This window comes from Phycodurus eques, chromosome 12 (assembly GCF_024500275.1).
Source record: "Phycodurus eques isolate BA_2022a chromosome 12, UOR_Pequ_1.1, whole genome shotgun sequence".
Classification (NCBI taxonomy): domain Eukaryota; kingdom Metazoa; phylum Chordata; class Actinopteri; order Syngnathiformes; family Syngnathidae; genus Phycodurus; species Phycodurus eques.
In genome coordinates, this window is record NC_084536.1 from 10,564,010 (window position 1) to 10,588,418 (window position 24,409).

At 39.9% G+C, this 24,409-nt stretch overlaps 1 protein-coding gene and 1 long non-coding RNA gene across 6 annotated transcripts; one reads left to right on the forward strand and one right to left on the reverse strand.

Moving 5' to 3' along the window:
* The first annotated feature begins 656 nt into the window (after positions 1-656).
* LOC133410833 (TRAF3-interacting protein 1-like) lies at positions 657-22,703 on the forward strand. 5 transcript variants are annotated; one of them, XM_061692401.1, is made up of 17 exons: positions 657-698; positions 827-965; positions 4,958-5,026; positions 6,144-6,305; positions 7,201-7,329; positions 7,419-7,838; positions 7,911-7,982; positions 8,116-8,136; positions 10,725-10,812; positions 10,979-10,999; positions 11,745-11,811; positions 12,218-12,310; positions 12,472-12,601; positions 13,121-13,157; positions 13,291-13,364; positions 19,302-19,519; positions 19,659-22,703. In XM_061692401.1, exons 2-17 carry the CDS (start codon positions 843-845, stop codon positions 19,819-19,821), a joined length of 1,887 nt encoding a protein of 628 aa, XP_061548385.1. In that variant the 5' UTR covers positions 657-698; positions 827-842; the 3' UTR covers positions 19,822-22,703. The 5 variants fall into 5 exon arrangements, with proteins under 5 accessions (XP_061548385.1, XP_061548384.1, XP_061548387.1 ...); XM_061692400.1 differs by having other exon boundaries at positions 674-965; XM_061692403.1 differs by having other exon boundaries at positions 674-965; positions 19,305-19,519.
* On the reverse strand, positions 2,199-3,375 carry LOC133410894 (uncharacterized). Its single transcript, XR_009769591.1, has 4 exons — positions 3,198-3,375; positions 2,965-3,075; positions 2,622-2,897; positions 2,199-2,441 (listed from the first exon to the last, which is right to left on the reverse strand). It is a non-coding gene; the product is annotated as an uncharacterized LOC133410894 (long non-coding RNA).
* Positions 22,704-24,409: the final 1,706 nt, after the last annotated feature.

Below are 24,409 nucleotides of genomic sequence, written 5' to 3' on the forward strand. Positions count from 1 at the left end.
GGTCACCACAGCAAATCACTCGCACGATTTGGTTTTTACCCGAATGGCCTTCCTGATGCAACGCACCCACTTATTATTATTCATTTTCCATCCATCCATCCATTTTCTTTGCCGCTTCTCCTCACTAGGGTCGCGGGCGTGCTTGGAGCCTATCCCAGCTGTCATCGGGCAGGAGACCTGAACTGGTTGTATTATTCATTTTATTATATTTTATTTCATCAATCCATTTGTGTAACACAGCTGACTTTGGCGATAGAAGAAGGATGTTGGAGTACACGGGAAAAAGTCCATCAAGCACAGGTAGAACATGCAACCGGCTGGCCGAATCCACAACCCCAGAACTGTGAAGCAAATGTCCAAAAAACATTTGTCCTTCTGAGGTGACGTTCTGCTTTCATTTCATTTTATTTTTAAAAAAAAATAATTAAATTTGTGAATTGTGCCTTTTTATTTTATTATTATTTTTACACCTATACTTTTAAGAAAACATGTATTTATTTATTTATTTATTTTTGAATGCGTTTGAAGATTGTGTGAAATGAACTCCTAAAGACAAGTGAATGTGAATCCTGAAGACAAGGGCGGATACTGTACTTGCCATTGATGGCGGCAGGTGGCAGTGCAGGCACCATTGTGGATGCAAACTACCAAAGAAGTCAATAGAAAAGAAGAGGAGCATGAGCGATTCCTACTCCCAAGTACGCATGCGCGAACATTTATGCTACTTGCTATTTAAAAAGAAGCGACTCAGGTTGATTTATTTTTGTCTATGCTACTTTTCTTTTCGTCTTCTTTTTATTTATGTATTTATTTTTTAAAATTTTAGCTTAAAAACCGCTGCAATGAACGCGGCAGTTGTAAGAAAGACGCAAGACTTGCTTGGAAAGGTGATAAAGAAACCACCGCTGACAGAAAAACTGCTCAGCAAACCACCGTTTCGATACCTGCACGACATCTTCAGTGAGGTGAGACTTTTGCTGTTTTTCTTACGGAAGGGGACATTTTGTGACAGGATAATGCTAGTTTCATTCACACATCTGAAAATGGCCACCATACCAAACTGAGCCAGTTTGTTCGCCAGTTTAGCGAAATTTATTAGCTCGCTAGCCTACCACTTGAATTCCGCTAGCAATGGGGAAACTACAACTATCGGGAAAATATCGGAGGGCTGCTTGGATACATTAGCAAACAAAGTGACTGTTAGTCTGGGCGCTGGGTTATGCAGTCCCGTTGCCATTGACACAATGTAAACAACGTTGTCGTCAAGCGACTCTAGAGCGTTTCGCGGAAGCGACGGAGTTTACCTCAGCCAACTGCTTTGAATTTCTACATTATTATTTGCAACACTAAACTTATTTGCAACACGACATTCACTGTTTAAGAGTTGAGGATTGAACGGTGGTGGTCGTCCAAAAACGTTATCCTTACTGTTGATTAGAAACACATCTGCGCAATACTGTTCACTGGCAAAGTGTGCCAAGTCAATTTTATTTATATAGCGCAATTTGACAACAGAAGTTATCTCAAGGACGTTGAGCAGGTCAAGAACGACACACCTCATACATTTTACAAAAATCAACTGAACCCCACCTGAGCAAGCACTTGGCCACACTGGCAAAGAAAAGCTCCCTCTCAGGAAGAAACCTCAAAAAGAACCCAGGTCCTGTGGGGCGACTGTCTGCCTCGACCAGTTAGTTTGAGATGGAGAGGCATAGGGTAGATAGAGACAACAGGATAGTAATGATGGGATGATGATACCTCAAGGAGTGTATTGACACACTACACGAACTGTGTCGGCATGTATTGACACTGTGTTGGTCACTCAATAGTGACTCCTGCAGTAGTTCTAAAATCATTGCAAGTAAACAAAATGAAAAGAAGATGGAAAAGCTTACATGCTGCAAACCCAACATCAGCCTGTGAAATAAGATTTAATCGCTAGTCCTTTACTCAACATATGATCTCATCATTGTATAATTTCATTTCCTCAATTTGTTTGCTGAGTTGTTTTTGAGAAGAGTTTAAAATTTGATTAAAACCTTGTTTGTGTAAATGCTTAAATGAGTTGGTATGTAAAATATAGCAAATTTGTCTGTAATAATATTCAGTTAAAATGTTTAACTTATGTATGGAAATGTGTTAACTTAAGTGTTCAATCATATGAAATAATAGACAAATAATTGATTCATTTATGCATTTTTATTGAGGAACAAAACTGTCTTTGCTCCAAGGCGATTTCTCCTCTTAGACACCAGTTCCCCTGCCTTAGAAAAACACTCTTTCACAGGGTGCAGATGAAGATGGTGAGCATACATTTTTTAAGTGCGAGTTGATAAGTTTCAGAAGCTCCCTGAATCCCTCATTTTCAACAATGGTGAGTGGCTGACAGTCTTCGATGATCATGTTGACCACAGCCTCATCCACTGCTTGCTTGTTAGGACCTGCAAGCCAAAAGGAAATATTTGGTTAAAACCTTATTAAAGGACTGTAATTTTTTTACAACAAATATTAGTCACACAAAGCCTTTTGTGTGTAATAAATTATTTTTGAAAATCAAAATTTGTCTGTGACAATTTCAACATGGCGGCACGGTGGACGACTATTTAGAGCGTCAGGCTCACAGTTCTGCTGAGGACCCGGGTTCAATCCCCGGCCCCGCCTGTGTGGAGTTTGCATGTTCTCTCCGTGCCTGCGTGGGTTTTCTCCGGGCACTCCGGTTTCCTCCCACATCCCAAAAACATGCATTAATTGGAGACTCTAAATTGCCCGTAGGCATGACTGTGAGTGCGAATGGTTGTTTGCTTCTATGTGCCCTGCGATTGGCTGGCAACCAGTTCAGGGTGTACCCCGCCTCCTGCCCGATGACAGCTGGGATAGGCTCCGGCACGCCCGTGACCCTAGTGAGGAGAAGCGGCTCAGAAAATGGATGGATGGATGGAATTTCAACATGCATGGGGTACTCACACGACTATCTGCCAATTCTTCATTGCCATGCCGAGCTCTATAATGCCTCAGCCTTGATGAAGTGCTCTTATATATGTAAGATATCTCTGTGGAGCAGAGCAGACACTTCACCTACAATAAAATAAAAGGTTAATTTATCTGAAAACAATTCAAACCTCTCACCAGAAAAGAGCGCAAACATTTTTTATTAAAAAAATAACAGTAAACAATGCCCAAGGGGGGGAAATATTGACCTTATTTGGGGTCAAAAGATCTAAATTATTCCAGACTGGGAAAACTTCTTGGAACGATCCATGAAGCCAGTGGAACAAGGTGAGGGCAAGCAAAAATCCAAAACTCCATCCAAGAAAACCGCAACATGTAGACACAGTTTGTTTCCTTATAATCACAATTTGGCGTGGCACATCCAAACGACACACTTCCTGTATTGGTCACATGATTTTTCTCTTAAAGCGATACACACACTAATACGGGGTTTCACTCTTGTGCACTTGGCACAGTGCTGACGCACCAGTGTTGTTCGTCCCATCACTACAGGATAGTGCTTGAGCAGGCTGGTGAGGGACAAGAGAACAATGGGCACAACAAGAGCCACATCAACAAGATTAAGGAATGTGGGTACTGAACCCTTTCATCGGGAGAAATTGGGGTGTTGAAGGACCAATATGCCTGCCTGGTGCCTCAAAGAAATGTGGGTTAAAGCTGGATGATAAGGACTTAAAAAACTTTATTTCCCTACAAAAGTTCAATTTACAATCCCCCCCAAATTTCTTTGCCCTACGTTTTTAGAAAAAGCAAATAGACCTTTATTTACTTTATTTCTTCTGATACCAAGCTACATTTGCAACTTTATTTCTCCTGATACCAAACAAGCTTTTTTTCTAAATATTAACTTGCATCAGCTTCCCCAAAAATAATCAAAATAAAATGTTTTTTTTCCTTTACAGATCATGGGAAAATAAGTGCTTCCTCTTGGAAAGATGTTTTCCTTTTTTCAACATGGTCAAAGCCTAATAAATTAACATTTTAAATGCTCAACATTTTAATAGAATGTGCCGTCAAACTACATGGGTTGGGTGGTCTTTCTACTGTCTTTTCCCATGTAGAGTTGTACAGCCAGTTGAGGTAAGCCAGTTGAGGTAAGGTGACCTGGGCAATGGTGTTTACTGCTTGGAAGCAAAGACCACCTGTTAAAAATTTGAAAATTGCTGATAAGTGAACTTGTAGTTAATAATAAATAATAATAATTAATAAACACTATAATAAGCAATACATGTTCTTCATTTGCAAGTTGCACATCAGGGGTCCCTCAAGGTTCCATTTTGGGACCCATTTTGTTTAGTATGTTTATAAATCACCTTCCCTAAGTATTTGCAAGTATTAACATGCAAATGTACGCTGATGATATTGTTACTTTCACCCATGAAAAAACTAAAGAATAGGCTGCGGCCATACTGACAGCTAGAATGAACAAGGTGTCGGACTGGCTAGCTGCTTCATGTTTGACCCTTAATGCAAGCAAAAAAGTATATCCTTAATTTTGACAACTTCATATTGTTAAAGTAGCTGAAGCTGAGCATTATTTAAAGGTATTTATTTTTAAGTTTCTTGTATTGGACCTCATTACAATGTGACAGTGTAAAAAAAAAAAAAAACACAGCCATTAGTGCTTTTACCCATAGCTCCTCATGTGTACCGTTAGATTCAAAGATTTCCCAAGACGTAATGGTACATAACACCAGTGTCAAGCACAGTAATTAAAGTTTCCTGTTCTAAATGGTGACACCAAAACTCTTCTTCAGTTAGTTAGTGTTATATTTCACTGTGCATGCATGTATGTATATTTGATAAAGCACAATGTGTCAGCATTTGCAACTCTTAAAGGAGTCGTATTAAACAATTTAAGAGTTCCCAGGCGTCTTGTTTGATAAGAGACTGAGACTCCCTCCAGAGCAGGGGAAAATAATGTAATATCTATTCTCTCCACTTTCAGATCATCAGAACTACTGGTTTCATGAAAGGCCTGTACAAAGACAGTGAATTAAAGTCAGATAATGTAAAGGTAAGGTTATTTTCCCTACTATGTATATCCCTAAACCTCATTTTGCACAAAATTTCGACAAATTATCTTTTTTTTTTTTTTTTTTTTAATATATCACTTAATTCTAACCCTAACCCTAAACTTGTCATTAGTGGTCCGTTACGCATTTAATGAACTTTCACTTAGCTTTTGATTTTAGCATACTGCGTTTGAAGCCTTCTGCCTGAGCATTTTACTCCCCAGTAGATAACGCAATGCACAGAACAAAGGGTTTTCTCGTGTTACAGTACATGTAAATGGGGGCCCTTGTCTCAACGTGACACAGTTGGCTGTGTTCGCCGATGTTACAGGTGGTAGAAACCCAATATCAATTGGTAATTCTTTGCAGATCTTATTTTATATACATACAAAAATCTTAAATCCCAATTTTGGATAATTGAGCTATATAGTTTTCCAACATAAAAATATTATATGGAGTTGTACTACATTTATAAAATTAATTACAAATTAAAGTAAGTGATGGTGTAGTGGTTCACTTCAATGAGTCGAATAATTCGCTTGCACAAAAAGTCAAACCAAAATCTCTGCCTCGAAGCTTCACAGTGATAATTTTTCCACATTGTTGAATATTACTGGCACTGCAGACACCACCCCGTGTTGAAATTGGTTGGCGCGATAGTGGCGAGCCAGGAGGAAATAGTCTAAAAGACAGAGAATTTCCAATATTTGGGATCATTTCGCGTTTTAAAAACAAAACAAATTGCACTGTGTCTACTGCAAAACAGAACTGGATTACACAGCTGCACATCTACGATTGCCAACACAAGGTATCAGTGTTAGCTCGTTTATGCAACCTGCCCCCCAAGTTAAAACGTATTGTAATGCTCTCACAAGTAGTCAAGGATAGACACAGACGCCAGTCCATTTTCAATTACCGAAAGTAACTAAAAAGTTACTTTTTTCTAACTTAGTTACTTTTAAAAATCAAGTAATCAGTAAAGTAACTAAGTTACTTTTAAGATCATGTAATCAGTAAAGTAACTAAGTTACTTTTTTAAGGTAACTGTGGCAACACTATATGTATACTCCCACTCTTGTGTTAACTGCTGATTTTCTTTTTCTTTTCCTTGTCTTCTAGGACAAAGAGACTAAGATAGCCTTCCTTCAGAAAGCAATAGATGTCGTGATACTCGTCAGCGGGGAGCCCCTTGCAGCAAAGCCGGCACGTATTGTGGCTGGCCATGAGCCCGAGAAGACCAATGAGCTGCTGCAGGCTATTGCCAAGTGCTACCTCAACAAGGTTTGTTCATTTAGGATCATTATACACACCTCATTCATTATTGAGTGTATGAATGTTTTTGGACAGCGTCTTTAACAGCCACCCCGGGGAGAACTGTGACGCATTTTAATTAAACCCAGGAGTGGGTGGACAAGTAGATACATTGGCACTGAGGGAATAGTGAGTTGTTTTGTACTTCTATATTACAGAGATTCTTTGTACAGGTATGTGCCAAAAATGTGAATATTGAGGGAAAGTCCATGTATTTCAGTAATTGCGTTCAAAAAATGCAAACTTGTATGTTATATTAGTTCACCACACACAAAGGGGATGGTAGGCTGGGGGCTTGCATTGGGTCCCTGCGGCCCCCACCGGGTGGCCAGTTGTCGGGGCGCATCGGTGGGGCCGGCGGACCGCCCTGGGTCCCTCTGTGTGGGACGTGTCCCGTCTGCTTTGCTGCTCATGGATGGACCCCTGAGCCTGATGCAGCCCCTTGATTGATTGGGTGGGGTTCTCAGCCTCCGCGCTGCGGGCACAGCAATTACAGGACACTTCTGTCAGTCTTTGACTATTTAAAGGCTAAGGAAAACCTCTGCGGGTGTTTTGCAATAATTAGCTGACAAGATTGGGACACAGGGAGACTACAATGTTGAACTTTGTCATGATATTCAATATATATTTTTTGTCTTTCTGCCATAATCATCAAAATTGAAAGAAATAAAGGCTTAAAATATTTCACTTTGCGTGTGCTGAACTAATATATCGTACAAGTTTCACTTTTTGAAACAAATTATTGAAACAAATGGACTTTACCTCGATATTCACATTTTTTGGCACATACCTGTAGTTCAGGTTATTCAAAAGGCATTTGATTCTTGTTTGAGGTGAATTTATTGAAAGAGAATTTCATCCACAGTTGTCCAGTGAAGAGGCAGTGAAACGAGTACTCTCTGGAGAGAAGGTGGACTTGAAAACTAAGGCCACATCTAAGTCCCAAGACAAAGAGAATCGAGAGGGACGTGAACATCAGACATTGGAAAGAGAGGTAATATGTAGTCGTAGTAATGTAAGTTTAGAAAAAAAAATTCCACTGTCCTGATCATTCAATCTTTAATATTAATGTTGGTAATTCAGGAGAAGAAGACGCTCGAGCGCAGCGGGAGCAGAGAAGACAAGGCCCCGGATCAGCCCAGAGAGCCAGAGAGAAATCGTCGAGATGGCGAGCGAGACCATCGCCATGACAGGGAGCGTTCCGGCAAGAACCACCGCCGTGAACACGACCACACCAAAGACGGTGACCAAGACAAGAGCCGCGAGCGAGCGCAAGACAAGGATAGAGACAAAGGCAGAGGAAAAGACAGAAACAAAGAGAAGGATAAAGACCACGAAAGAGATAAAGACAAGAGTCGAGATAGAGACAGAATCAGAGAAAGAGATTCTCAAAGGGACCATGAAAAAAGCAAGGACAAACGATTAGAACGAGACAAAGAGGCAGAACGATGCAAAGACAAAGAAGACAATAACAGAAGTGAAGAGAGAGAGAGTAACCGCAAGGTCTATCAGGAAAAGTACAATTGTTAATGGTACCAATATGTTTTTTATGTAAAAATAAATATCTGTATCCAGGATAGAATACCAGAAGTACAACAAAAACCCACTGAGGAAGAGCCCAGAAAAACAGCTAAACCTGTGCCAGCTGTAAGTTCTATCCTTTACAATTAGTCACAAAATATGCCATTTTGTTTTTTTGTTTTGTTTTAAAGCAAACTATATATGTGATGTTGTTAGTAAGAATTTTTCTCTCTATTATTCCACCTCGTATTCTTGGAAGGAACCAGAGCAAGCTGATGAGGTATTCAGTTTTCGAACAATTAGTAAACATGTAGGCCTGAATAGTGTGGCTATTTTGGTGTCATTGTGTAGCACCTCTAGTCATGCCCTTTGAAGTGTCCGACCCCGCAAAGCAATTTTTTATTTTTTTTTGCATATTTTTATAGGTATTTCTATATCATGGATATTCTCTTATTGCACGCAGTGGGGTCTGGAACGTAACCCGTGCGTTGGAGGGGGGTTTACTCTTTTTATTGTTTCTATAGCTTTACACGCAGCAGTTCACTTTGACAGCAATGAAACAAACAATAATAGGGTTAAGCCCCTTGTTTCATTGCTTGGTTATTGTTTTTTCCCTAAATTAAAAAATAAATATAACAACTACATACAGTGCTGTGAAAAAATATTGGACCCCTTCACAAATTATTATAATTATTTGTGCAAGTTTCCCTGCCTTAATGTTTAAGACGATCAACCAAATGTAAATATCAGACAAAGCTAACCCAAGTAAACAAACTGTAGCTATTAAATTCAGATTTTTTATTTTTTTATTAAGGACCTGTGTGGCTCTTATAACTGGTTGGGACATCCTCAGCAGCAACAACTGAAATCAAACGTTTTCTGTAACTGGCAATGAATTTTTCACATCTCTGTGGAGATATTTTGTTTTAATTGATTGAGGGTTTTCAATTATTAACAGCCTTTTTTAGGTCATGCCACAGCATTTCAATCAAATTCTCGTCTGGAATTTGACTAGGCCACCCCAAAACCATTTTATTTATTTGTAGCCCTTCAGAAGTTTACTTGCTGGTGTGTTTTGGATCATTGCCCTGCTGCATCACCCAAATGCGCTTCAGCTTGACGTCACAAACTGAAGGCCAAACATTCTCCTTCAGGATTTTCTGGTAAGCAGAATTCATGGTTCCATCAATCACAGCAAGTTGTCCAGGTCCTGAAGGAATTCATTAGCCCCAGATCATCACACTACCACCACCATATTTTATTGTTGATACAATATTCTTTTTTAATTTATTATTATTATTTTTTTTTAATCTGTTACATATACGCAAGATGTAACAAGACACACACCTTCCAAAAAAATTACTTTTCGTCTCGTCATTCCATAGAATATTCTCCCAAAAGTCTTGGGAATCATTCAGATGTGTTTTTTTGCAAAAGTAAGATGAGCCTTTTATGTTCTTTTTGGTCAGGAGTGGTTTTTGCCTTGGAACTCTGCCATGGGTACCATTTTTGCGAAGTCTCTTTCTTATTGATGAGTCATGAACACTGACCTTAATTTAGACAAGGGAGGCCTGCAGTTCTTTAGATGTTGTCCTGGGTTCCTTTGTGACATTCTGGATGAGTCGTCACTGTGCCCTTGGAATAATTTTTGTAGGCCGGCCACTCCAGGGAAGGTTCACCACTGTTCCATTTTTTTCTCTATATGAGGATAATGGCTCTCACCGTGGTTCGCTAGAATCCTAAAGCTGAAGAAATGGCTCTGTAACCCTTTCCAGGTTGATAGATGTCAATTTATTACTCGTCTGTTCTTGAATTTCTTTGGATCGTGGCATTTTGGCTGATTTTATTTTGTTAAACAGGTTACATATAACGGTCCAATATTTTGCCTGTATCAATATCCATTCCATAGTGTGACTCTCTAACAAGGACTTCATATAAAAGTGTCAATTTCATTTTTAAAAAAAAAAAAAAAAAAAAAACTTGTTTTTTTCCATACGAGTGTCAAGAAAAGGCCCCCTCTGACAGCTACTTTTGTTTGACCCAGTTTTGTATTCTCTTTGTCCATATTTGGCTTAGACCGCCCGCTTTCCTCTGATTGGTAGCCTCCGTGTAGAAGACCCACTTGTGAGGGAACACGTTTGTTATGTTGACAACACTGGCTCGAGAGCGGAGAGGTAGGCGGAGATCTTTGCTAGTGACGTAGATAAGCTCGAGAAATTCGAATGATCTGATTTCAGGCCTCTCGGCAGAAAACCGTCTGGCACTCAGGAATGCGTGTATGATTAATTCATATTTCACATGTTTACTGGGGTACCATAGAGCCAATATTACATCCCTAATGGTAGAAAAAGTTGTTTTGGTAAAATTGTCTTGATAGTCAGTTAAAATGAACCTAAAAATGTGATTAGCTACACTTAACAAGGGGGTCCATTACACTTGATTTAACAAGGGGGTCCATTACACCTTTTCATTAATAAATAAAATCACCATTTAAAAACAACATTTTATGTTTACTTGGGTTATCTTTGTGAGATAATTACATTTGTTTGATGATCTCAGACATTAAAGTGGGGAAGCTATGTAAAATATAAGAATTTGAGAAGGGGCCAAACTACTTTTTCACGACACTGTATATAATAATAATAATAATTATAAGACAAAAAACAAGGCCATCTTATTTTTTTCTGCATTTGAAACATTTTTCCAAAGTTTTAATAAGGTCAATTTGACCCATAACTTAACAGCGGGGGGGACCTTCGTCTACAATTTGCAGAACTGGTTATACACCCCCCCCATCCCCTCAAAAAATAGGAAAAACAACTTTTGCGTTCCACATACTGTAAAGATATTTCTTTGTGTTTTCTGTAGACCATCTCACAGTCCGGTAGTCCAGCAAGAATACCTCGGCCTTCTTCTGCCAAAGGACAAAGGAGGAAACCTAGAATTACAGGGCAGGGTAAGCTCCCATCCCCTCTTGAAAAACATTTTAATTTAGAGCGTTTACTTTTGTTTTACTCTGTAGTTAATTACTTGAAAACCTTTTCAGAATTACCTATTTGTTTGCTTCAGTATGTTTACCAAGGTGGTGGAAACCACCCTTTTCTCTCTTTCTCTGTCTACAGATGAATCTGACAGTGAGGGGGGTAAGTGGTCCTCTTTTAAGACCAGACTCCTATGGGGTGGCTGGCAATAAGGACAGTACCATGTCTTATGCTCAATTTGACATGGTATTGTTCAATGATTAAACATTACCAAAATATTCAAAAACTATCTTAGTTAGTCTCTCAGCTTGCACAAAATGGTTCAAGATGTGCCTAGTTAAAGCATGGTCATCATGTTTATTTGAGTAGCTCAGCATAGAATGTCTCGAGGAAAATTATACCACAACAGTCTAATGACCCAACACACTGCCCCAACAATCAGAACACATTGATCCCTGAGGAAATTTTGAGGAAATGTGATAAATTGTGGCGGCATGGTGGCCAACTGGTTAGAGCATCTGCCTCACAGTTCTGAAGAGGTTCAATCCCCGGCCCCGCCTGTGTGGAGTTTGCATGTTCTCCCCGTGCCTGCGTGGGTTTTCTCCGGGCACTCCGGTTTCCTCCCACATCCCCAAAACATGCATGGTAGGTTAATTGACAACTCTAAATTGCCCGTAAGTGTGAATGTGAGTGCGAATGGTTGTTTGTTTGTATGTGCCCTGCGATTGGCTGGCAACCAGTTCAGGGTGTACGCCGCCTCCTGCCCGATGATAGCTGGGATAGGCTCCAGCACGCCCGCGACCCTAGTGAGGAGAAGCGGCTCAGAAAATGGATGGATGGTGATGAATTGCCAATAGTAATAACAAGACATGTCATGAGTTTAACACCAGCCATTGGCCTTTCACAGATGCTGATGCCCCCAAAGAAAGAGGAGATGCTGCAGGTCCCTCATTTCCATCTGAAATGACCTCCAGGTCTGTAGCAACAACAGGACTTGTCACTTCAACACTTTTTTAAGTGTTTTAAAAAAGGAACTCTATCCTTTAAACAAGAACAAAACAATGTAACAGAATGTACGAGTCATGTACATTATTTCTATTTAAAAAAAACTCCAAACGGGGAGTGTTTTGAAATGTATTCATTGTCCAAAAAACATATTCAGTTACGGTTCACGTTTACTTTGTCACATCTACGAATAACCTGCCCATCTGTCCATTTTAAAAATCAAATGTGCATCTTTTTGTTTTTTATTCAAAGGCTCTGATTAATCATCTTAATAGCTCTGTGTAGCTGCCACAAATGTATCATTTTGTAAACAATCGATAGCAAATTCGCCATTTTAATTAATCCAGTGGAATTAATGCTCATTTCATTGTGTAGCAGTAAGCGAATGGCGCGGCCCAGCAGCGCTCGTCCGGCTCCTCCTCGAGCAAAGAAACAGGAGAGCTTCACTGATGGGGTTCCAACTGAGAGGTGTGGTTTTTGTGGTTATTTTTTCTTTTATACAGAATTACCACTTATTGAGACCTACCATAATATGTGTCAGTTTTCTTTTGTTTTACAAGTGGACAAACACTTGCATCCTGGTGGTTACAATGTGGTAACCATATGGACTTGTTTATTGTCTCTTACAGGGTTTCTAGTGCTAGGTCGTCAGTCATTAGAGAGGGGAAGAAGCTGTCTGATGATGATGATGAGGATGAGGAAGATGAGCAGTTTCTTGTGGCAGAGGCGGCCCCTGAACCTGCAAATACTCTTGAGAAGGCAAGGGTTAATAACAAATAATTGACCAAAGCAGAAACATTATCATCTTCCATCCATCTATTCATTTTCTATAGCGCTTGTCATAATTAGGGTAATTGGCGAGCGAGAGCTTTTTTTTTTTCTTTCACAACAAAACGATTTTTCCAGGTACCCAGCAATATCCTGCCGACTGTTAGTAGCTGTACCTATACAATGTGTACAGTGGTTATAAAACTCTAAACATAGCCACATCCCCAGTTATATCTTGTGCAACCATGTTAGACTTAGTTGTTTAATTTGACTTATTCTCTCAAAAAGATTGTTTTAAATTGAGTTGTTGTAGCTCGAATTATTGATGAAAAAAGTTTTGAAATGATTTATCTTGGTATAATTTTTTTATATCACATAAACCTGACGTGGAGATTTTTTTAAATATCTACTGTATACTGTGTTTTACTTTTGGTACTTGACAATTTTTATAATTTCACATGTACCTGTGGCTATAAAACTGCCACATTAACATTGTCTTTTTTGTTATAGGAATCTCCACAAGATCTCAACAGTGATGACAAACATGGTACACTCATGTTGTTTTCAAGCAATTTTTGTTTCTATCAATTAAACCATTAATCACGTTTTCCTTCAAATTGTTAGTGAAAAACAAGCTCACACTAATGAATGATGTCTAAAGAATGTTTCTGATAATGCAGGTGGACTCGTGAAAAAGATCCTTGAGACCAAAAAAGACTATGAGTCGTCACCATCCTCCATTAAATCTAAAGAGGTACTGTACCGTATTTTCACGTTTCATTTTATTTCCACTAGAGGGCCCCCTTTGACACATGAATGTGGGACACAGGCAATGGTAGATAGGCCTATCAATGACTTCAATCCGACGTTTGTGAAATGTCTCTGAGTGGTAATTGCTCGGGCAGCTTTGAAATGTGCCGTGTAACCCTGGTTATTATCACAGAGGAGACGTAAACAAACGCAATGTAGAGGTGCAATTATGCTGCCTTGAAACCACAAAAATGTTCCCCTTCACTGAAGCCGAAGGTCTAATATCCTGACAAGCAAGTGTGGCTTTGCACAGACCACACACACAACTGATGCACATATCAAGATGTCTGGAGCTAAATAAGCTCTGGGCTTGCTCAATACCTTCAAAAAGACCCCCCCAAAAAAAAAACACTTCTGGTTTGTGTGATAAAATATCTGCCAACTTGGCCTAAAGTCTCATAACCGGCGTTGTAGGGCAGTGGTCCCCAACCACCGGTCCACGGACCGGTATCGGCCGTGAGGCATTTGTTACCGGGCCGCAGAGAAAGAATGACCAATTTATATAATTTCTGTTGTATTGCAATTCACGTGTCAATGTGTTTTATTTTGTAAATTGACCGGATCTTCTCTGCCGCAACAGCTGCGTGTCTCAATTGACACGTCAAGACTGCAAAGAATGCTTCCGTTTTTAGTCCTAGCTCTAACACTTCTGTTTCCGATCCGAGCGGGCTGGCTAACGGCGGCAGAGCTCAAAGAACGAAATCATTTCATAAACTAATTCAGGTCATTACGTTCACTGAAAATATATGTTCTTTTGAACGAAACGTTCACCGACGAAACGACACCGTATCAGGAGTCCTACTTAAAATACGGTTTATTGCAACAGTTAACTCTCACGCAAGTCCGCTCTGATACAGATACAGTCGTAGGTTACTGCTCAACACAGGCAGAACTACTTTTACGGAGTTAAAGTCTACTCTCATTGAGGAGCTACGGAATTGCAGTCTGGTCTGGCTGCTTACAGCCACACCGACCCCCACTCCTGCATCGCGCCCACAGTGGACGCACCACAAACGGCGAAGGAGGAAGCAGAAGTGAGGCAAGCGTGTGTGTGTGTGTGTATATATATGTATATGTGTATATATATATATATATATATATATTTAATCTTCGTCCTCCACATATGGACATTCATGTTGGTCGTGCTGTGTTTTGACTGTGCGGATGTGTAAATTACCGCTCGAAAAAAAATGGTCGAGATGGGTGGTAGCATTAATGACAGCGTATTGCTCTTTGTGCAATAACAGTGGGAAAAGTGTGGATGTTGAACCATCTACAGCGGGTGCAACGATGAGTGTTGTATGTTGAAACCTTTCAAAGGGTTAAAAATGTTTGTTCTAACACCCACGTCCCACAATTAGTGTGGGTGTTGAACCATTATTTTGTTTGTGTGCATGCATTTGTGTGTGTGATCAAGAGAGAGGTGTGTTTCTGAGAGAGAAGTGTGAATGAGTGAGAGAGAAGTGTGCACGTCTGGGAGAGGCGTGAGCGGTGAGAGTGAAGTGTGAGAGAAAAGTGTCCGTTGAGCAGGCTTATGGGCGATAGGGGTTGAATGGACGACACAGTCTTTATTACTACTCCGCATCAACATTTTCTGTCAGTGTAGTTGTTACCCGTGCTGTATTTTCACTGTCCGGATGTGTTCAAATAAAGATTGTGTATATTTCTGCATCACTGTCTTGTTGTACGTGCGAGAGTTTCGTTTGCATTGTGGGTGCGGAAGGCCATGTGCTTTGGGTGGTCCTCTCCGTTGAAGCGCACGCTCACTGCATCCCTTCCTAGCCCACCCCCAACGCTGATGTCTGAACTGTTTTGGACTGTAGTTCATGTAGAGAGCCCCCCTGACCACAGACACTGACATCATCCGTCATAAAATACACCAAGTTTGATGTTAGCACTAAGGAGCATCGTCTTTTTTTTTTAAAATGTGAAATAACTTTCCAACTAAGCTTTTTTTGTCGTATCCAAAATAGAAAAGGTCTTTGTTAAATGTAAAAATAACCTTGTAGTGTTTATATTAATTGTCATAATTCAACCTTCTCAGTTTTCACAGTCAAAACACATTCATCTCCGACTATCCTGTGTGGTTTCCAAAGATAGACTGGAGTAGGTATGTGCACACATAGGTTATGCTCAGGCCAGCCCTCCCTCGTCAGCTGCGTAAAGAACTAAAATTACTTCCTTCCTGACATAAAGGTGCAGAGAGGTCAGTTTAATGGTGTTCTTTTTCCTCGTGTAATCACGGCAGAGCGTGCCTGGTGAAAAATGTCAATATTGAACTTGCTCATTCCATGTTGGATGTCAGGTTTGAAATTTCAGATGCAACAATTTGTGAAACTGAGTCAATGACTGCTTAGACCTCAGAGCAGAAACACTGACGTTTGTGTCTTTAATTAAAATGCAGTCCGCAACTGACAGTACTGTACTTGTCAATTATTCTAGTGCAACTAAGCAGTAAAACAGTTGATGTATATTGATGGGAATGGCCTTGCCTTGACCCCATTGGCAGCACTGTATATTTATTCAAGATACTCCTTTTTATTTACACAGAATTTGCCCCTCAAAGCAGCTGCGTTTTCATAAGAATTCTGTGTTCTACCCTCCCTCCCACTCAAATGTGGCTTGATGAAGGTTTGTAACATATAAATAAACCCTTTGGCACACAAATGGATGGCTGAATGCCGAAGAGCGAAGGGAGAGGGATCTGAATACTCTGCAGAGTTGTCAAGAAAATAAATATTCTGCTCTGCAACGCTTCATAAACATCTAGGGCCAGGCCTTTTCTGTATTTGTGGAGCACGTAAGGAAAAGAACCTGACATTCAATTTATCATGTTATTTCTTTTGACGTTTAAAACGTGATTTGGGCAAATGCTAGTTTCCACTCTTCTTTTAGTCCTTATATGACAAATATTTGTAGTGTAAAAAATAGCAAAAAAAAACAGTTGTAAGAAATAATGGTGGTAGTGATATTGACGGGATAGTGTGCTGCAGGAAAAGTGGGTGTTGAACTGTTTAACTGAAAAACATATAGGTCCCCCCCGCAACTCTTGAATTTTATTTGTCATGTCATAATTGACAACAAAAACGTGATAATTCATGGTCTCCTTCCTCTATGGTCTCAGATTTGGAGTCCACCACGATAAGGAGGGGGTTAATTCCTTTTCGGAAGCAATAATTCAGAAGCTATAACGTATCGTCGCTGTTGGGCGGAAACCTCGTATGTCCAAATATGGCCAATTTTTTTCACAAATCGATACTATTGGACTGTCCGCAGGTCATATGTTATTTTTACCAGTTATTATCACATTTAAAGTGATGAACCTTGCATGAGAACATATCGGTTAACTCTCTTGGATGCTTGAACTGTCTGAAAAGTGTTGTAAATCTCCCCCTCTTCTGTCACTGCGCAAGCCGTGCAGCATTATGTGGTTCCAATATTGAAAGTCTGAATGTTTTTTAGACAATAACAAATTAAGAATTTCGAAGACCTAAAGACAGTCTTTTACCCTCTTGAAGTGTCCACAGTAGTCATGCTTTCACACTGTGTTAGCAAAAAAGTTAAACCTATGGTAGCAAATAAAGAAATGAAGACCTGGGTATCGTCTACACTCCGCAGACCAAACCAAAAGCTTCGAGGTACCACAGTATTTGTGTAGCTGCAGGGTTCTCACCCAGTGCAAAGCCACCCACCTCGATGGTGGACCACGGGGCTGATGCTTTTCAACCCTCGAACTCAGGAACCCCCCCCCAAAAAAAAGAAAAGAAAAAGATGGCAAACTCTCACAACCATTTGGCTCACTGTCACAGGCATGATGTCCGCTGGATCATCATTGGCAGGTGTCTGCTCAGCCATGGACGCAAGCCACAAGTTGAACTTGAAAGGAGGTCTAAGTGTAGCAGTTGTTACTCAATATTGTAGTAAAATAACCCCGGTGCCACAGCTTGTTACTAAAATAAACAAGGACTACGAGTGCAGGTAGGGGGTGTGTGTGTCTGTGTAAATGAGTGTTTATGTCTGCTTGGATACGTGCGTCTGGCTTTTCATTACACACACACGCACAGGCACACTTAGCCAGTGTGGAGGCTTTTGGTGAAGCCCAGCTGAGCAAACATCCTCTGGTTTGCTGCCTCTTAAGGGAGGTACCCTTACTTTTTGTCATCAAGGTAGCCCCCTGCCCCCTCAACCAATCAGCATACCAGAGGCCTTTACCATTTAGCCGCTCTGTTCCTCTGCTTGCACCAACACAATTCTGCCACACGTTTGCACTTTATCAATACACCAAAGTTTGTAACATTTCTGCCTGACATTTTAGCCTTCAAATCCTAAACCTCTAAATGCAGCCTCGCTCCAAGCAGGCATTGAGACTGTTAGGTTGTAAAGAGAGTTTGGATGTGGGTCTGTGGGAAACTGGTCCTTTGATATGAGTGACTGTTATACATTTGATTGACTAAAGCCCAAATTTTGGGGGCAAGAATATGTTGTACAGTGCCGTGAAACGCAAAAAAATTAAATTTTAATAGGGGCACAATACTTTTTCACGACACTGTATGTGCCCCGGCGTGGTGAACGACTGGTTAGAGCGTCTGCCTCACAGTTCTGAGGGCCGGGGTTCAATCCCTGGCCCCGCCAGTGTGGAGTTTGCATGTTCTCCCCGTGCCTGCGTGGGTTTTCTCCGGGCTCTCCGGTTTCCTCCCACATCCCAAAAACATGCATGGTAGGTTAATTGACAACTCTAAATTGCCCCTTGGTGTGAATGTGAGTGCGAATGGTTGTTTGTTTATGTGTGCCCTGCAATTGGCTGGCAACCAGTTCAGGGTGTACACCGCCTCCTGCCCGATGATAGCTGCGATAGGCTCCAGCACGCCCGCGACCCTAGTGAGGAGAAGCGGCTCAGAAAATGAATGGATGGATGTACTCTTCAGTCTTCCAGATTTCTTAATTTATGTTAAAATAAAAAAAAAAATCTCTGTGGGGAACCGGGGGACCCCCCGACAATGTTTTTTTTTTTTTTTTTTTTTTTTTTAAATCACTTTTTTTTTTTTTGCTGTTGGTGTTTGCATGTCTGTTTCTAAAAAAGGAAGACACTAAATCGGATGCAACAGTCTATGATAATATGGCGGCGCCCGTGACGAGGTCATGATTCTGGGGAGAGCAGCGAAAATTGACCATGTTATATATAAATTTGTAACATTTGACATTAGATATCATATTGGAATGAAAGTACACCTTTTTCACAACCCCTAGGTACCTGTATACGTTTATACAATGTGGGGGAAAAAATTCCCCCTTTATACCTATGTATAATGTGCTTGATCGACTTTTGATACATTTTGTGAGGGGAAAATGCGCTTTATACACTGGAAATTATGGTGTACCTTATATTATTATCACATACTGTTTCCTACTAACATCAACAAACCACCACCCTAAAATCATGTTAAATTGCTTATTTACTATGCTCAATATATGTTAATTTATTACGCTGTCATTGATGAAAATGGTAGGGCCAGCCGTCCACGTCAGAGTCTGCGCTCAGGCTAACCACACAACCAGACAAAAAGCCTTTTAATACTTCACCAAAGCAAACAAATGTAGTTACTTCATCTTTCCCACTATTTTGCAAAGGTGGGTCAAAAAGCCATTAATGATGGAATCATTTAATCAATGAGCGGACTAAGAAGTGCAATAAACAGAAATAAAACTGCACACTTACCTTTGTGGCTGACCTGTTCCTTCTGCCCTGAAGCATTACAGTGATCTATTTTTAACAAAACAGGCTTACTCAAATGTATCTAACCTATTTTCGCTATTTTCTGTTTAAAAAAATACATAAATAAATAAAATAAACAATATCCTGACTTCCCTCTTTCATATTCAGAAGCTGGTGTCAGAGGAAGCTCGGAAGAAAGAGCAGGACCTGGTCACGCGGGAGGTGGAGCGGCTGCGTGCATCCATCCAGTCGGTGTGTCAGAGCGCGCTGCCTTTGGGGAAGATCATGGACTATGTACAGGAGGACATAGACGCCATGCAAGCAGAGCTGCAAAGTTGGCGGAAGGAGAACAAGGAACATGCGCAGGCTTTGCTGCAGGAGCAGAAGTAAGTATACACGCTAAATGACAAACATCCTCCCTTTATGGAAGCCTTTCAAGTTGTTACAAATGTACTCTGGATATGCCCTCACTTGATTTGAATTTCACTGATTCAATTATTTATGTTTGTGTGCATGCTTGTACAGAGCGACAGACTGTGCATTAGAACCTCTTAAGGCGGAACTTTATGAACTAGACCAAATGATCAAGGATTACCAGGACAAAATTTGTGCGGTGAGGTCCAACATACTGAGAAATGAAGAGAAGATTCAGAAGAAGTTGACTGGAATCATCTCCAATTCAACCTGAAGTGAGAAATCTACAAGCTTCATTTAAAAATACTGAGAAAAAGGTGGCTATTTTGTGGCTATAAAATATATAACAACTCTTCATTCAGTTATGAATAGCCACGTTTAGTTCAGGACTGTTGTACAGGGTGCAATTTTTTGCATCTTTGTGAAAAGTTGAGCCCATTACACACTGAGGTACATACATATCAACTTTTTAACAATTGTCGCAGTACCGTGACTGACCCGTTAGAGGCAACATAGTGCCACAGGGCAACCTCGCTGCCAGACAATGCAAAGAAGTAGACTTAGGATAAGAAATGGAAATAGCTTCGCTTACCTGGTAAGAACATTGTGGTTCCTATAAACTCTTCTCTTTCCCATACCACCATTTGGCACCCTACCCTTGGCATACCAACCACTATAGTGCATTAGCAAAAGGAAGGAGCTGTACGTACACTGTTTATTGGTTGAAGTTTTGATGTAGGGGGAACTCTGTTAGCACTATCATTAGTCCAAACATTACTGTTCAGAGTGGTGTTGATTGTACACACTTTGCCAACTCTAAAATATTCCGATGGTTATTTCAAGACTATTGTGTTGGTGTTTAGCACCATACAGTACTTAGACTGGTTGTGCTTCTTTAATTTCTCTCCATGGCTTCATGGCTTCATTTTCTTAAGCAGGAATTTTGTTAGATATTGAAATTCATTAAGTGGAACGATCTCTCTGATCTCTGAAGTTATGGGAAGGTTGAAGTCAGGAATGTCATCTGCCCATTAAAACCTACGACATAACTTTATCCAGGAAAAAAGTTGAAGATTTGAAATAATTTCCTCAAGAAACGTGAATCAATGCAACGAATAGGTCGCAAGCTATTTTTGTATCCGTTGCCAATCATGTTAAATACCAACAGCTTACTTGTGGGCAGTCACCTTTTAATGCTGTCTGTCATTTTGCATTGACCACACAGGCATTAAAGTCAATTAGATTTCTTATATATTGGCGAAAAAATGCTGAAAGATGGAAGAGAGAGAGGACGAGCGGGGCGCAAAGCCCCACCCAAGCTCCAACAAGGACCTGCAGGGCACAGACCATGACAAAAGATGCATCTATTTAATTCTTTCTTTGCTTCAAGTAGAGATAACATCAGTTGTGATTGACGAAAATCGAAAATAGTCCTAAATGTATACATTGTGTTGTGCGGATAGTGATTTAGCATCTGCCCATATAGATTGACAAATGTTGGTTCCCATTTACTCCTATTCTATTATGTTGCCTTTGAGGCCTGAATCTGTGAGCTTCTTATGTTTTCAAACTTGGACATACTGCACACTCTTAACATCACAAGTCTAGAATACCCCAAAATGAGCAATAATGAGTGTCGTATGGTACAATTTTCTTCCATTTTTGAGATTATTTTTATCCAGTTATGAGATCTTTATGAATGTATACACTTGGATCTCAGTACCGAAAAGACCATGACCTGGTTGCTTAGAATTGGTCTCTCTTGCACTTCCAAGTAGCTGAGCTGGGGTGATGTTTTACGAAATGTTATCTCTCATATTTTTTCCATGTCAAAACATTTCAAACATATCAATTGTATCTTCTTTTCCAAATATTATATCACTTTACGCACCCTTTCATTCAACAATAGTTTTACATTTTGTTCGTATCGTGTTCGTTTGCGGGTCCAGTTTTGAGGCACAGCTGCACTTTGATGTATGTAAATAGTGAAGGTAGTGTTTTGAATATGTTGTTTTATTGCTTTTTTTTAATAGAGTGTTAGTCTATTAACATATGAATGAAATGTGCTTTAAGGGAAAGTTAGGCACCATCATGGGAATGTTATTACCGTAGTTGTATTGGAAAGGAATTAGTGAAATGAACTGTGGGGGGGGGGGGGACCTTAAAAACTATCATATATGTATATTTATGTTCAAATACAACAACATTGACATGTTTAATCGAAGGGGAATAACATTATTATTATAATTTTACCACTGTTTGTTTTTATAAATACTCTCAGGTCACAGATCCGAGTAATTGAAATGTTCACTGACATAGTCAACTTTTCTTTGTGACGCTATTGTTTTTACATTTAATGAATGACAAATTGTATCTCCTAAGACAATGCTCTAAAATGTTGAAATATAAGCATTCACGTAGAGGAGGTGTTCGGTTTACAGTTTCTTGCAGTCGCGACGTAACACCAATTTGTATATAAATCGGAATGTGCCGTAATATGTCCCTAATCTACGCTAATGTAAAGTCATATTACATGAAATATATGCCGACGTACCTGGAGAAAGCCCACTTAAGCATGGGGACGTTCTCTGGGTGCGCCGGCTTCTTCCCACATTCCAACAACATTCTATTAAGTCTAAGTGTAATTGTGAGTGCGAATGGTCATTTGCCCTGCGCTCGACTGGTGATCACTCAGGGGTGTACCCTACCCCCCACCCCAAAGTAGGCTCGGACAGGCTCCAGCTCAATCCTGGCTTGAAAATAGAAATGGAATGGATGGATGAGAAACTCCAGTAAAATATGGAAACACAACCATGTGCTCATGAGATTGTAAACATGGCCAAAAGATGAATGGTGTTTTGATTTGTAATCATGCATCTACACCACATTTTCACATTGTTCAACACAGCAGTGATTACTACATACACAACCTCTTGTTGTTACATCATAAGTTATATGTACTTGGGTAGTACAAAGAATAGCTAGTGTATTGAAAATAACTATTTACACTGTATATTCTGTACATGTGAAGATTGTATTATAGCTCATAATTTTATGGTTTTTGTAGTGAAGTACAATAATAAATGGCTGCCATAAGTATCTCAGACTCAGGATGACTTTTCCTTCTACCCTTGAAAGTCTTTAGCAAAACATTGTTTCTCGTAACTTGCATCTCAGCGAGACAAAACAGCTGCTGCCACACACAAGACATACTGAAATGCCACTCTTTAATCAGATTGTCAATGCAAGTCAAAGATTTAAGTGAATGCCCACCTGCTCTCAGGCTCGTGCTCAGCAGGTGGTTTGGAACACAGTCCTGAGCAGCTCTCAGTAGAAGCCTGAGAGCCTGAAGCCTCTCTAATATCCCCCAAAAAGCTGATTTGCCCTTTCAGATCCACAAAGGTTCAGATTGCTAATGAGCAACTCCACCTTTGAATGCATCTGGTCAACAGTAAAGCAGCCCTACTAACCCTTTAAGCTTTTATCTTGACCTCGACTAGGGTCTCGAACACTCGTAGACGGCTAATTGAAATGTTGCTGAAAATGTCACTTTGTTATTGAGTCGTGATAATTATTGGACGTGACAATCTGCACCGGTTTACAGTAATTTTGTATATTAATACTCAGTGTAATACGATGCATGCAATAAACCACATTGCAAAAAAAGCCAAGTGGTCAATGATTTGATTGACCCCATCTGAAATTTGGTGGTGATCGGAGATTCTCAACTGTAATTATAAATTATAAATTAATCACTTCAACTTGTGTCATCATTCAGGTGGGTGCTGGCTAAGTTCCTAAACCACCTTATATAATTTTGGGCCAATTGCTTTTTCAGAGTAATTATAATGTTATACGTTTCTTAAATTAGGGGACACCACTGGAGTTACTCAACATAGTGGTGGGTGCTAAGTGGTGTCTCAATCTAGCATATCAAACAAAGTTGGTCCTGATAGTAAATTCTGGAAAAGTGAGCACTAAAGCTAGCAAAGGTGAGTAAAAAAACGCAAACGTCGTTGGAGACCTTCTTTGGAAATTGGAAAAGGCCAAATGGTGAGACAGAAGAGACTACAACTTTTAAAACACAATATCAACAGTTGTAGTTCTGCTCTTCATAATACAAGCTTGCAAATGATGCAATCAAGCCTTCAAAACGCCATTACATTTTAAACTTCCATTTCCAACATCCACTCTTTGTGAGGCGTAATTTTCTGCAATGATGCCTACCAAAACAAAACTACAGAGTACACCTGGGGTGTCATTGTTTACCATTACCCCAAGATGGGGCCTGCTCGTTGAAGACAAACAAGCAGTGGGCTGCCAGCTAATTCGAATCCCTACATTCAGTGAAAATCGTGAGTTATATATTTTTAATCATTTGTTTTGTTTCTAACGCCAGTCTGTCAAATATATATTATAAATCTTAATAGCAAATGTGGTGCTGAGTGAAGCTTCTGGACCCTACAGCGGGTCCTCTGTTTAGAATGCAGCGCCTCTAGGCCAGTCACTATGGAACATTTTTTGAATTGTTATTCTGTCAAATAAGCGCACCAATATTTATTTTTGCATTAATTTATTGCAAAATCTTTCTTTTCTAGTTAGTGTATGAACTGATTATTGTTGTGCATTTGGTATTGTTTAATCAAATAAATGAAAATCAGTTTGCTTTCATGAAGGACTACAACAATTAGAGAATGTTTACTGTTGAGGGGCTGAATTAAGAGGATTTGGGAAATTTTATATGAAGCAATGACTCTTACAAACAATTGGTCATCAAAATAGACCATTTACTGCTGTGAGGCTGAAATTCTGCCAATTTGGACAATTTTAAATGAATCAGTGGCGATTAATCGCTCATCAAA